Source organism: Xiphophorus maculatus, chromosome 22, assembly GCF_002775205.1.
Source record: "Xiphophorus maculatus strain JP 163 A chromosome 22, X_maculatus-5.0-male, whole genome shotgun sequence".
Taxonomy (NCBI): domain Eukaryota; kingdom Metazoa; phylum Chordata; class Actinopteri; order Cyprinodontiformes; family Poeciliidae; genus Xiphophorus; species Xiphophorus maculatus.
In genome coordinates, this window is record NC_036464.1 from 12765350 (window position 1) to 12780402 (window position 15053).

At 38.3% G+C, this 15053-nt stretch overlaps 2 protein-coding genes across 2 annotated transcripts; one reads left to right on the top strand and one right to left on the bottom strand.

The window, feature by feature from the left end:
• Nucleotides 1-59: 59 nt before the first annotated feature.
• Nucleotides 60-10500, bottom strand: LOC102232148 (disintegrin and metalloproteinase domain-containing protein 8). The gene is made up of 25 exons (XM_023327361.1): nucleotides 10114-10500; nucleotides 9806-9918; nucleotides 9636-9709; nucleotides 9455-9533; nucleotides 8849-8925; nucleotides 7951-8167; nucleotides 7501-7578; nucleotides 7333-7401; nucleotides 6836-7005; nucleotides 6656-6737; nucleotides 6398-6540; nucleotides 6003-6180; nucleotides 5829-5918; nucleotides 5462-5657; nucleotides 5284-5365; nucleotides 5030-5210; nucleotides 4854-4940; nucleotides 3958-4042; nucleotides 3542-3653; nucleotides 3260-3458; nucleotides 3013-3060; nucleotides 2176-2232; nucleotides 2005-2055; nucleotides 1839-1919; nucleotides 60-1522 (listed from the first exon to the last, which is right to left on the bottom strand). The coding sequence occupies exons 1-25, from the start codon at nucleotides 10184-10186 to the stop codon at nucleotides 1478-1480; spliced, it is 2667 nt and encodes an 888-aa protein (XP_023183129.1). The 5' UTR covers nucleotides 10187-10500; the 3' UTR covers nucleotides 60-1477.
• A 539-nt stretch (nucleotides 10501-11039) lies between these two features.
• On the top strand, nucleotides 11040-14590 carry znf511 (zinc finger protein 511). Its single transcript, XM_005813415.3, has 6 exons — nucleotides 11040-11309; nucleotides 11385-11458; nucleotides 12108-12309; nucleotides 12408-12532; nucleotides 13958-14197; nucleotides 14399-14590. The coding sequence occupies exons 1-6, from the start codon at nucleotides 11142-11144 to the stop codon at nucleotides 14469-14471; spliced, it is 882 nt and encodes a 293-aa protein (XP_005813472.1). The 5' UTR covers nucleotides 11040-11141; the 3' UTR covers nucleotides 14472-14590.
• The last annotated feature ends 463 nt before the right edge of the window (nucleotides 14591-15053 follow it).

Genomic DNA, 15053 nt, shown 5'->3' on the forward strand with positions numbered 1-15053 from the left:
GCTAGGTAACCACTTTTGAACCCAACCAAATGGCTTCTGAATGAAAACACGAAGGAATAAATAGTTTGAGTGATTTATTTAAACGGAATACAAATGAAGGCACAATCTTTCCATCACTGTGGTTGCAGATATTTGCGAGATATATTTAAGAATTACAATCATGACGCAAGATACATCTGTTAATTTTGATTAAAAATAAATAGAAACTGAAATTATAATGAAAAGCTACACAATGGATAAAGAGCCAATCATAGTGCTGAATGGTGCATTACAGAGCAGCTTGTGGAGCTATAACGCCTCTGCTACTGATGCTGTAATATAAAACCCACATAATAGACACAAATACCAGGATGAAATATCAAAAGAAATCATAAAACACAAGTAAAAATAAAACAAAAGGGAAAAACAATTTAAAGCAATGCACAAAAAACACTTAGCATTCATTGGGTAGCCACACGACAACCACTCAGTAATAAAAACATAAATAGACATTAAAGTGACCATTTGAAATATAAAACAACCATAAAAGTCCACAAACAGAATCAAAAGTACAAAAAAATTACATAAATGACCAATAAATTGGTTAACAGTGGGCCAAATCAAACCATTCCTTAAAAATATAAAACATAAAAAAGAAAAAAAGAAGAAAAAAGATATGTAAAAATTAAACACAAAATGATGTAAACTTCTGCTTGATGTAAAATCTGCCAGAGGAGTTTTGACAGGTTTTATTGTTCTCTTTAGCCAGCGTGTCTCTGTGATTCATATTATTATTTAAATAAAGTATAAAAGAACCAGAACCAAATTAGAAATAACTACCAATTTAGTACTCCAGAGAGTGTTTACATCCTTTGTAACATTTCCTCTCAGTTTAGATCATGTACCAGAAATGCAGTCATGTACATGAAACATGAGGAATCTGATCATTTATTTCCCTGTACATACATGTTTTTTTTTTATCTTATAAAATAAAAACATGCAACCATCTCCAGAGATAGTTGCAACAGTATTTAGATTTTTTTGTTACCTAACTATGCAGATTAACATCTTATCCAAGCTTCTGAAAACAGAATATGTGCAACCATGCTTAGGAAATCTAGTCTCATCCAAGGTATGTGTAAACAAAGACATTGATAGTGCAGGCGACTTACAAAAGCTGGGAAAAACCCAACAGAATTAATAATTTCCCTATAATACAAAATCTGTCATCATCATAGCAGCAGCGCCATTTGTCATCCATTAAGCACTTAAGATAAGTTTTGTCAAACATTGCTCCGGGTACACCAGTTGAAGACTGGCATGAGCAGGACGCAGATAACAGGTCATCAACGGGGTGACTGTAACATTCCTGGTTTCATTACAGATCTCCCTGTGGGTCTTTTTCCCACATGTAAAACAGATGAACGTCTCCAAAGAGGATCTCAGCATCTCTGCCAGAGAATGTCAGTATTTACAACAGTGTGAATTATTCCCACTGTCATCTCGGCCTGCTGGGGGGCATCAACGGAGCTCTCCTACCAAGCTGGAAAAAACAAAACAAAAACATGAATAAACAGTTAACACTCAGTTTAGATAAACGGCCTTCAGTCTTCTTTATCCAAACATGTCCTCCCGTTTAATTCACAGAGCAGCAGTCCCAGTTATTAAGCCCCGGGACGACTCCAACAGTGAGCTGCTGCTTATTCATTACACTGCTATGCTGGGGCAATGCCAAAAGCCACAGATCTCTATATAAACGTGAATGCCTTTTATAACATGTAGGGATGTCTGGATGGCAATAGCAGCTATGTCAGAGGTTGGAAAGTCTTAATCACTCCGTCTGCTTTGTGATTACATACCAGCTGAGAATGTGGCAGGGCAGACTGGACTGGAGAGGGCTTCGGCTTCAGCGGAGGCATTGGAGGTTTTGGCTTCATGTTCTTAGCGGCAGAATATTAATTATTAAAACAAAATACAACAATGAAATTCATGAATGTAAATAAGAGGACTTGCAACATCACTTACTGGTTTTGATGCAAGCGGGGGTAGTGGTCTAGAAAGTGGCAGGGGCTTATTCTGTCAAAAACAACAACAAAAGACAACCTCAGGAAACTGAAACTATTGTCACACTAATTTTTGTGGGCAATCAGTTGTATTTGGCAATTAATACTTCGAAATGTTGTTGTGTTGATTCACCTCAGAATAAATTGGCAAGTTTGAAACATTTGGTGGCTGCATAAATGCCCTTGCAACCTATAAAAGAAACATTCATTTAACTCTTGCAACACCAAAGGGGCAGAAAATATAAATGGGTGTACATCACAACAATCATGGCTTTACAGTTTTTAAGGTATTTCAATAAAAAAAAATTAAACAAGTGTCTAACATGATCTAGTTCATTTTATTTAAAACAAAAAAGCATTAAATATTCACAAAAATCTAACATTCTAATAGTTTCAGTAGCAATAACAATATATACAATATTTGTTTACTATTTTGATTTGTTAGGTTGCAGAACATAATAATATTGAAGTTTATCAGATTGATTTTCATATATATTTCTCTATGAATAGAGATTAACTTGGGTAATTTTCATGTGACGTGGCTGAATATGACTTTTATTCTTAATTGGTGCAAGTTAAGCAACCTGGCTTGTACTAAATATGAATTAAATATACATAGTGTGAAACTTTTCTTCCTGTTTTGTTATTCTGCTCTCTGTAAATTAACACTAAAAGTGAATAAGGGGCTAAAATGAGCTCGCAAATTAGTTGGGTTATTTGTCTAGGTGGTGTGCAGATTAACACATGTTTCTTATAATTTTCCAACTTCTTAAAATCACAGTTACTTTAAAAAGAATGAAACATAATGCTGTTATTTTAGTTTCTGCAACATGCTCACCATCTCAATTAAAGGGCTTTAAGCAGCAGGAATGACATATAATTTTAGCCATTTGGCGTATCTTGGTGCAGAAACCTGGCCCATGACTATAATTGACAAAATACAAAAGAGCAAAAAGAGAAACTCGATTACCTGATGAACCTTTGATAAATGAGATGCAACTGGTTCCTTCTCTGGAGGCTGAAAATTGAAGAAAATTAGAGAAGAAAAAGAAGTAAAACCATTATTATGTTTCCCTTTGGCCTCAGTTGGCAGCCTTAAATTTGTACCCATAACCACTAATGGTAATATTCAGTGTGATGTATCATAGACGATGTAAGTTAAAACACATGCAGTCTCGGGGTGTAACTGCATCTGGGTGTTGAGGCTTTGGGCTTACCGCTGGTGCTGCCCTACAGGGCTTCAGAGCTCCAGTCTGTGGTTTGACAGCAGCGGAGAACAGAGGTTTACAGGGCTGAGAAACAGACGACTCCACAAATGTAGGCTGGCTGATGTGAGTGGACCCGAGGCGAGAGCTGCCTCTCCTGGTGCTTGACTGAAACACTGGGTTGGATTGTCCTGAGGTCACAGGAAGAAACCTATAAAGAAAACACAAATGAGATCAAATTAAAGACATAAGTGTTAAGTAAAGCTAACTTAAAGAGGTAAACTGCTGTCTCACCTTTTTGTCGGTGTCCTTTTTCTGATGAAGCACGTCAGACTCCCAATAAGAATGACCAGCAGGAGAATTAAGCCAACGATCACTGATACAATGACAATAGCCAGGCCTGACTCTAGACACATGCACACACACACACACACACACACAAATACACAACCGGTTATGATGGCGTATGAGAAACAACATACATCATCTGTCCTGGAGACAAAAATTCAAAGTAATGTCATTTGTGTGGACTAATGGGGGAAATTGAATTAATTCACCGTTTGTTTTTGCTCATGAGGACAGACAAACTGTTTTAGAGTCTATGAATATTAAATCATGTAAGAAACAGTCATGTGTAAATCAGAGTCCTAAAAAGGTCAAGCATTTAAAGAGGCAAATTCACATGGGATAGAAAAACATAATAACAATACCTTCAGTCAGCTCTGACTGCTGTACAGCACAGAAAGGCGGAGCCCAGCCTGGATCGCAGTGACATTTACTCTCATGGTTGCATACCTATCAGAGATCCCACTGTTAGCTGCATAACTATGCTCTCACAGGACTTTAGAGGGAGTAATACCTCGTCGATGTATTAAGGCAGGAGCCAAAAGGCATTTTTAACATGCATAGCTTTATATTTTTACAACAAAGATCAACTATCCAAGAAACATGGGTGAGCTTCGTGGAAAGACACACAGGCAGATCTGAATCTTAGATTTAAAGGAAAGTTCACCAGCAGAGAATCTTTTCATTTATGAAATGCAAATGACATAAGTCTTATTATAAGATGTCTATTTATATGCAGATCCAAAGAGTTTGAGGGTTGTGTCTTGGGAACACCAGTTAGGTCGCTGTAGTGCAGTTAAACCCTCAGGAAGAAAATACTGACTGGTTCTGTGGAGAAAACTGAGACTTTCATAATAACTCCAAGGCGCCATAATATTAAGTTTTTACGAGAAATGGCTGGCATTCATGTGCAACAGAGAGACAATGCTGGTCAGAATTGTAATTCAAATTGCAACGACTAATATAACTGCTGCCAGAAGGTTTTACCATGCATTGCTTTTAAATTCCTACGTAGGGTGCCACTTTGTTAAATATCCCAACTACTGCAATCAAAAAACAGTGCCCACTCCCCTTCCCTGAAATAATCGCTACATAAACCGTAAAGAGCAGGATTGAATCTGCAGGCTTTGCTTTCACTTTGTTTGTAAGCGTGGCCACTGCGCTGTGCACTGACACCCAAGTTACAAAGGAAAGCCTGGGAAAATGACAGATGGCGTAGCACTGTGGTTTATGACCTTGACAGTTTTACATAGGCACTCACCCCATGGTTGTTACATTTGGATGAGCAGTCATTTGTTCCATATGCTTTAATGCTTTTGATATCTTCACATTTTTGATTGTAGCATACCTGATAGAAACATTACAAAGACATTAGGTCCCATGGGTTTGTAATGCCAGGGATTTTGGTTATTTTAACCGTAAAAACTATTATCTCACCATATTGTTGCCACACTTGGTACCAGTGGGTACCATGCCCAGATCGGAGGGGTAGTTGTCTTCAGGGTTCATGGTTGCCTCATTGCAATTTATTCCGTTTCCTACTGTGTAAAGGGACTTCCTGGATGTTATGGGAAAGCCCCATCCTCCAGAACAGAAAAGCTTCCCACAAGATTGATCTCTGAAACCACAATAAATACTCAAAAAAAGATTGCATAAAAACATTTACTTCAATGTGGCTTTTAGTTACATACCGACTGGAACATTTTTGATTGAACAGTGTCCTTCTGCAGGTTCCATACTGATAGAAGCAAGCATCTACGGCAACTTCAGCATCTAAACAGATCCATGAAAATGCAGACAGTAAGGGAAGTGTTAAAATATTGAGATGAAAGAACTCATAAAACAAACTAATAGTTAGAAGTATTTCACCTGGTCCCCAAAGTCTCTTGCAGTGATCTTGCCGAGATGGACACTGCCCGTTGTAGCAGTATCCTCTTCCACGGTTGCACTGCTGGCCGTTTTGGGTGAATGCATCAGTGGGACAGGCAGCAGAAAGGCCCGTGCAGTATTCTGCCAGGTCACAGTCCCCAGCTTTTGGGCGGCAGATGCTGCCTGTCGGCTTCAGCTGTAGTGCGGACAGAAACACAGATGGTGATATACTGACTAGTCAAATACATCCACTCACACAAAACCTGCCAGACAGAATAGTCATTCTGTGTCTAGATATACAGTTACATAATTAGCATCAGTCTGACTCCTCATCTAGCGAGTAGTAGGCTCAGTGAGTAGTACTTACTTGGCATTTGTGGCAGCACTGTCCTTCTGCACACTGAGCTCCTACATTCAGCTTGCAGGCTGTTGCGTTGCAGCAGGGATTCTTGCATTCCTGTCAAGACAAAAATTGCAAATCAGCTTCCTGTGTGTGCTTTCATGCAAAACGCTAACGTCTACCTTTTGAGAGTGAACAAACCTCCACAGTGCCACAGTCACACTCCTCTCCAGGCTCTAAGAAGGCATTTCCACATACTGGGCCTCCGTAGATGCGATCGGTGGAAGGAATATTAAGCAGACAAGCAGGATTGATCTCCTCCAGGAACCTGCTGAGCTGCTGTTGACTGCAGCTGCTGAACTGCTTGGGATACACGAGGCTATGGAAAGAGAAATTAAATCTAAAAATCAATAGAAAAACTTTATTTCCACACTAAAGTATTGAAGATATAGGGTGTAAAGTGAAACTAGCTTTACCTGCTTAAATTTTCATTTACTTCAAAAGATTCACTATGTTGACTTGAATTATCACATAAAATCCCATTTGAAAAAGTTAAGGGGACATGAATTATTTTTGCTAGGTTTGTTTGAGCTTACCCAACACTTTCAGCCATGATGCAGCCTTTCTTGGATACCTGAGAGCCGCAGACACAGTTCTCTGTATCATGGGACAAACCTAGATTGTGACCCATCTCATGTGCTATGGTGGAGGCCACTCCAATTGAATTGGTGTTATGATCCTGTGAAGATAAATACATTTTGGTATGTAGCACTGATACCATAGAATTCTTTAATCACTTAATTTTCAACATTTTCACAAAATGAATTATTTTTCAGCACATCATAATTTATTACCTCATTGACAGCTCCAGAGTTCGAGGTGCACATTGCATTAGTGTTAGCTAATCCGACAGTGGAGCCCTCAAAGTCCACACCCCTGATCGAAGAAGAGGGGAGGGGGTATATTTAGGTAAACAGTCTAGCAGTGCGAACATCAGTTCTTTTTACTGGAATTTTAAATTCATAGCATCTTACGTGATGAACTGTGCGTTGTCGTGTTTGGTCCTTGGCAGGAGGTGCCGCTGACGCCACTCCAGAAATCGACCAAGAGTGACCTCGGGGTTGGTGCTGACCTCGATCTCATCTTTGTATGACCACACATGCAGGCCGACCAACATCACCCGAACACCCACGGAGTGATACAACTGCAACAACAGAGTAGAATCTGCAGTGGTCCGGAAATCATCGTGAGTTTTACTGAATGTGAACGTGTGTCCAAACACTTAATGCAACGAGTTGCAGAAGTAACAGAAAGTCGCTGCTGAGGGGATATGTGTGAATATTTTCAAGTTGGGTGTGAATACTCGCAGTTAATGGTAGTGAGAGAACTTTTACTTCTAGTTATATTTTAGTTATTAATTAATAAAATATGAGAACAGTTTCCTGCACGTTTTCACAAACTAAAAGTAGAGATATGTAAAAGACCAAAAATTGTTATCTTTCTGTTTGAAGCTACACTGAAACAAACATACCTTGTCCACATGGTTTGCTACTTCAAGCACTCTGGCCTCCACTGCCTTCGTGCTACCAAACTTCTTGTACTAGAAGAATTCAAACATGTTTTGCAAACAACTATCTCCTTCCATATTTTCTCTAATAGAAATCTGTAATATTGAGTCAAAGAATAAAATTAGTCAAACCTCTGTATTGTCCACCACTACTGCCAGTTCCACAGTCCTTGGTTTGCCTTTATGGTCTTTGGTCTGGGCTCTGCTTTTCTAAGTGACATAAAACATAGAAGACATGAACAAAACAATGATAATTGTAATAATTTTTGTATTTAATTGTGTATGTTACTTATTTTTTCTTTTTTTCCCCCAGATTTATAGTTAATGAAACAACAGACTCTTGGTGCAAATGCACAAAAAGCCAAAAGTTTTTTTTTTTTGTCAGATTTCTGTGATCTTCGTAAAATGTAGGATAATTTTCTGGTTTCAGATCATTTTATCTGCATGTCTTTTATTGAATGTTACTTGTAATATTTTTTTTATGCGCTTGAAAGATGCACAATGTCTGAAACTGTCTGCACCATGAATTATTAGCTGTGTAAATCCACATAATCTGTGAATGTGTCCGTGCGGCGTCCTCACCAGACTGCCAAGCTGGAATAGTCCAGACGGACGAGCTCCATGGTCATAGAAAGTGGTTGTGTTTCCATGGGAACAGGAGCTCCTCTTCCTCCTCAGGTGTTTGTAGTTGTAAACGGCATGCAGATCGTCGTCGCTGTGAGCTCCATCCTGCTGTCCCGTCGTCTCACCAGGCAGGGGTTCAATGAGGTACATCTGGTCTTGGAGAGCAATGAACCCTCTGTAGATGAGAGCAAGAAGGATGAAGTACTGTAAATCTAACTTGTCATAACTAAAATAACGCAATGTGACAGCCATTGCTTAGATTTTTACTTTTCTATAGGCCTGGGCCTAATGAGATCCCAGAAAAAGTACTCTATCTGTGTTTACAGAGCACAGAGTGCTGCAGACTTGCTTCTCCCCCCCTGTTGCTGTGTGCTGCTGATTAGCTAGCTAATAGAAGACTATTACTTTTTCTCCTCCATTCAGAAAAGACCAACTCAGTTGTTTGCAAATAATTCTGGTTATAAGAGTTAAAGTGCAGAAACTGAAAGAATCCCACTCATTATATTTATTAAAGTATTTATGACAAAAGAAAAAACATTAGAAGCTGATTTTTTTCAACCTTTTAAACAAAAAATAAAATAAAAAAGTTTATATTTTATCTCTATTTTTTTTGTTATTGTGTGCCCATATCTAGTTTTCATTTGCATAAAATAAACAAGAAAATGGGCGTAGGGGGGAGAACATAAATACTTAAACAAACTAATTAATTAATCTCATATGGAGACATGTCTTGAGAGTCCATTCTTCACGTTGAATTGGACACACTGACCAATGTGCCACAGCTGTACAGTGAAATCTGCCCCTCCTTAAGCAGACATCTGGTGCTGCTAAGATCTAAGAACAACATTTTACTTACTTCATTCCTGAGCACAACCCAATGCTGGCAGAGGAGTCCTCCACTCCTACAACATGTCCATGGTAGTAGCAGTGGACCTAAAAATTAATTAAGTTCCTATTAATGTTGAAGAATTATGAAATTTTCTAAAAAAATAAACTCTGCTAGAAAATGTGATGTTATTTCATGTGAATGAGGTAAGACAGGAAATGTACAAATATGTCAGTTCCTTTTCTGAAAAAAAATTCCCTTCCTCACAATGCGGAACTTTGATGATGAGAAATGTATACGTCATCTGATTTCTTTGTAATAATAAAGATGATTGTGATAGAAGGTTTGGGATGTACAGACCAGTGTGGCCTAGAATTGTAAGAACAGTCAAGGATCTGCCTTTGATAAAAAGGCTTTCTCTTATATTTAGCAGAGACAAGCTGTGACAGAATTCAGTGCCAGGCCAAACTGTCTGTCTCTCCCTCTCTCATTCTCTTTTTCTCTCTCTCTCTCTTGCTCTCTGTAAAGTGTTGCATAATTTTCTGCTGCTTATTAAGCCAAGCCAAAATAAGTACTTTGTCCTATAATTCACGTTTACCAAATAAAATGCCAACAGCAAACAGGAAATGGACATACCTCATGGTTGGAGGTAGTTGAAACTTGGGTACCCTGATCAGAATTGTAGGTCACAGCAAAACTTTTCCCAACAAGACCTCTGAAATGGTGACAATATAAAAATTATTAATAGTAACAGATTTAAGAAGAAGAACAAATAAATAAACAAGAATAGACTTAGAGAGATTTAAAGTATTCTTACTTGTTCTTCTCCAGGTGCAGAGTGTGGTTTTTCCCAGCAATACTAACAGAGTACTGAACTACATCTGGGTATTTCTTCATAAAATCACACAAAGTGAAGAAACAGTGTGTTTAGCTCAAGATGGGAACTTTTTAAAAGGTACTTGTTGGGTAGGATGTAAAGTTTGTTACCTTGTGTGCAGCAGCAACATCGTTTGGAAGAGGCATGCCCTGCAACCTCTGAGGTGTCGCTGTTTGGTACTTTATCACATGAGGCAAATTCTTCACATTACTGGCAATTATACCTATGAGTATCAGAGATGGTTTTTACAGATTTATAGTGGAAGAAAAGAAAGAACGAAAAACAGAAAGAAAGGAAAGAAGAAAAGAGGAAGGAAGGAAGAACAAAATAAGGGAAGAAAGAAAGAAAGAGAGAAGAAAAACAGAAAGAATAAAAGAAACAAAAGAATATAAGAAACAAAGAAAGAAATTTTGCTTACCACATGAGGAGATGAAAATCCATATAAAATAGCCAGAATGTGTCATGTTGCTCTGTTGGACGGACTCTGTCATTGTCAGCGTCCAAGCACAGAGGAAACGTCTTCAGTTCTCCGCCCATTTGATATGTAATATCCTGGAAATTAACATCTTAAACTGACCTCCCAGGTCAGCCAAAAGAACTGTGCCATTTTAATTTTTTTTCCGAGTATTTTTTATTATTTTGATGCGAAAAAGTAAGCACAATTACCAACATGTTTTAGTTGCATTACAAAAACAGTCACATTAACAAACGAAGCATTCATACGGTCGTCAAAGTGGCCTCTCAATTATTTGATTATTCAGAATTTTTATCTTATTTTATTTCATTATTTTTTTCGTTTTCGGGGTCAGTTTGAAACACAAAAGTTTCTTGGTTATAGCATTCAGTTGTTTAATACAGTCACATTCCTGAAATTCCTTGTTATTTTGTCGCCATCTTGTGGTGTAAAATCAAAACGCCTGACTGACGCAATGAAGGAAAATCACGATTGAAGAAAAAGCTAATAAATAAATAAATAAACTGGTCAAGAAGCAAGATATTTCAGGAGGTCCACAAACCAGATGTAAATAAAGAAAGCAAAATAGGATTTTGATTGTATCCTATTCGTAACTGTGCCTTTGTGTTAAATTATGGATTCAGACAAGCAGCAAAAACCATGTTTTCCATTTTACCATGTTTTCGTTTTGTCTGGTGCTACAAAAGACAGATAACTTTCTAAATGGTAAGAAACAAAAGCTGACTGTTCTAAATTGTAGAAATCTAGACAGCATTTCCACGTAACATTCATGTGACTGAATGAAAAGTGGTTTTGTTTCCAGTCCCGATATTAGTTTGACCAGCAGGTGGAGCTAAAACATCATTTTCCTGTCAACCCGGAAACTGCCTGAGTGACGTAATCTCCCCGCGCCAAATTCTAACCAAAACAAACGCAGAAACCGTTCGGCTGCCAATGATTCAACAAAGAAGTTATGAAAACGTCTGTACGTGATGTTGCAACCAGACTTGCTCCAGCTTATGGCGATGGGAGGAAGTCAAACTCGTAACGGCGACGAAGAAGAGGGTTTTAGAGAAGCGGCGGAGCAGCAGGAGGAGGGAAACCCATTCACTTTTAATCCGCAGCTCCTCCGTCTGCACAGAGACCACGAGCTGTTTGAGGTAACAACTTCACACGGAGCTCCACCGGACGACAAAACATTAGTTACCATCTGTAATATAAACCTTTGTTGACAGGATGGAGATGTTTTCAGACACATGTATCTGCAGGACCTGTTCATGTCAGAGGCAGAGGAGCAGCCAGCGCCCAGGTAGGTTACAGACAAAACTCTGGACGGGACAGCTGTGACGACAAACCTCTGACACTGATGTAAGTCTTGTGTTTCACAAACTTTACTCCGTCAGTTGAACTGGTAGCAGTTTGGGTTGACTCTAGATTACTGTGAATAGCGATCAGATGAAATCAATAATCAGTCTTATTGAAACAGGACAGCAGCATGATTGCTTTGAAAAATAGTGCTGCTTGAAATAGTTTTTCTTTTGCCAACTTTGGTTACTTCCAAGGAAACATGTTGTGTCATCATCGCTTTGCAACTCTTCACAGGCAAATATATTATAATAAATAAGGTGCCAAAGAAATTAAAACAAGTGCCACAAATGTCTCCTAATACAAAATCAACTAATTAATTGCCACCGGTGCAGAGCTCGCTGGGGAATGGCAGTAGGCAAGTAAGTGAGGCAAAGACTTTTACATGTTGGCCTGATTTCAAAAAGGGGAACAAAGGAGCAACTTCAGTAGACATACTGAGATTTTCTCGAATTTAGCGTCCCTCAGAGTGGGATGCTACATTTGGAAGAAAAAGCAGCACAGAGAAGAAAGGCGGCCCTGATGTTGGCTCAGGTAGTTCTTAGTCAAACTGTCAGTGATATTTCCCCTCTTCCTCCTGATCTCTTCCTCAGTGTTTCAGAGTTTGGCTGTCACATCTCCGGCTGTAGAGCCGTCTTCAGCACACTGGATGAGTATGAGCACCACTACAATTCCCTGCACCGACATGTGTGCTGCTCCTGCCGCCGCTCCCTGCCGAGCGCCCGGCTCCTGGACATTCACATTCAGGAGTGGCATGACTCACTTTTCACCATCCTCGCCCAAAAACAAGACATGGTGAGCCCTGGATAATCTGTTGGCCAAAGAATTAAACAAGTGATTTATTTTAAGCAATATTAAATTATACTTTTTCTTGGGACTTTGATTCCTTTCAGTATCTGTGCCTTGTGGAAGGCTGTGGACAGAAGTTTAGGACAAGTCAGCAAAGGAAGGACCACCTGATAAGACTTCACAAGTATCCACCGGACTTCAGATTTGACAAAAACAGAAAAGAAAAAGGGTAATACTGTACATCCTATAGCACGTCCACTAGATGGCGCTAAAATGTTCATATGCTCACTTACCAGGTCTCTACACAGTGTAAAAGACTGCAACCATTTTTTTCTCACAGTCTAATATCAAATCAAACTAAACTGTTTCTGTTTTAGGTCAGGTACGATTATTGTTTTTTGAGGGTTTCATATTATGTTTTTTTAAATTCAGAAGTTTTCGTACTATACTTAGAGTTTGGTAAAAGTACACTTTAAACTGTCAAAAACTTTGTTGCATCTTTCCACAAACTTCTTTCAATAGTTTTCTGTGATTTTCAATATATTTCTGGGATCTTTGGCCCATTTCTCCCAATAGAACTGGTGTAATCGAGTAAGGAATGCTACAAGACTTGCTTACACACACCTGTTCAGTTCTGCTTCCCTAACCCTATAGCCCTGTATACTGTAGGAATACAGGGCTAAAACGATAAAAGTTTGACTTGAACCTAAAGAGAAATATTGACATTGAAAAAATGTAACTGAATTTTTTTGTAACTCATTTGTATGGGAAGTGAAACATAAATTGATAGTGAACAAAGATTCATTTAAACGCATATTTATTTTAATGTATTTAAAATAAATAAATTGAAACAAATAACTCGTGTGAAAACTCATACGCTAACAAGTTTTCACACTGACTGGCATTTCAGGTTTTTCAGTGCTCCTGCTTTTCAGTTTCACTTATATGTCACTGATTTGGCGTCTGGCTGGCGCTTGAGGGGCGGAGCTTCAGAGTCGTATATCATTTGCATGTATTATATCAGTCCAGTGGAATACCAAAGAAATATAACAATGTTACTTTCCTGTGTTTTAGAGGTTCCATCTGAACTTGAAGTAGCCATTGCATACATTTTACCCTGAGAATGACCGTAGCACTACTGTCAGTTTCTATAATGTATGCAAATGATATGCAGTCCTGAAGCCCCACCCATCAAGCGTCTGTGGATGCCAAAACATCCACAGACAGAGAATTGGAACATAAAAACAGCGGCACTGAAAAAACTGTCACTGATATCTTGCCTGAGTTTGTTAGATTTTTCCATTACATTATCCAAAGGAAGCTGTGTGATGTGTTGCCATTAAATATGTCCAGAGGTGTGTCTCCATTTAGGTAATATAAAATTATCTTAAAAATATATACATATATATATATCATCTTTCTTACTCTTGCATTTAGCAAATAGAAATAGTTTTGAAATCCTAGCTAATTTAAAACAGGAAAAGTTACATCAGTGACAAAAGAATTTCCGGTATCCCCTTATATAGGGTAAATAAATATTTTGTTTCAACTCAACAGTCTGTATTTAAAATGAGATCCACATTTTTTTTTTCCTTTTGCAGCTTTGTTGAAATCATTCAATGTCCTTAGTTTTGAAATTGTGTTTTTCTGGTAGAACCAGAGAAGCGAGCAGAGAGCAGAGGACAAACACGGCCATGGAGGCAGCAGACGATGTTTGTAGGTCGGAGGGTGTGTGTGAGGTTATGTGCAGCGTTGAGTCCAACCAGCTTGAGCAGGAGGAGTCCATGGAGACGCATGCAAGCAGTGAGGAAGCTGCTCAGTTTGAGGACTTTTCTGCTTCAGCTCAGACCCCAGAAACAAACACAGAGCAGCTGAAACCAAAATACTCCTACAGGTTTGTGTTTTCTAAAGCACTAAATTGTATAAAATGTAGTTTAGGTTTGTTTGTCGAAGAGAACCTTTAGTCTGCTAAAGATAAACATTTGATTGTATGTAGTTAAGTCATATTAAAGTAAGTTTTGTGAAGCATTTTCTGCAGATTGTCTTATAAAAAATAACTGACTGTAATTTAAAGGGTTTGTTCTGTTTTTCACAGGGTGCCTAAAACTGTGTGTTTTGGTCACGGCTCGGTCCGAGGCTTTAGAGGCCAGAGGGGCAGAAGGAAATGAAACACAGCATCTGGCCACTCTGTTCTCTGTGTTTTAGGATTAAAATATGATGCATTTTGTTGTCAGTAATTCAATTCAATTAAAGTTCTTTTTGCATTCTCAGATGAGATGCGAGATGATTAACATGCTTCCTGTTGGAAAATGTGATAAAAGGATGCAGTGAAGCTCAGCACTTTTATAGTAAGGATGTATTTGATTTCACAGAAGTGATAGGAAATTAGAAGAACATTTGCATTTTTTAATAATAGACTTTAATACAAATTGTGTTTTCAGCCTTATAAAATACACTGTACATTAATGACTGCAGTGGGATCGATGGATGCAAAAAAACAACCCAGAATATTTGTAGTCATATTTTATAAACTAAAATGAAAGTTCTGAAATCAGCCCTTTTTTTAGAAAAATAAAACATGAGGAAAATATATGGTTTCATTTGTATTGCTGAAACAGACAGGGTTTTATGGGTTATAATTTCACCTCAGAATATCTTGTTGTTGTGTGAAATGACAACAATTAATTAAGGAACATTTTGCTGTGAAAACCAGTAAAACACTCATAACAACAACAGTCAAAGCTAACAAA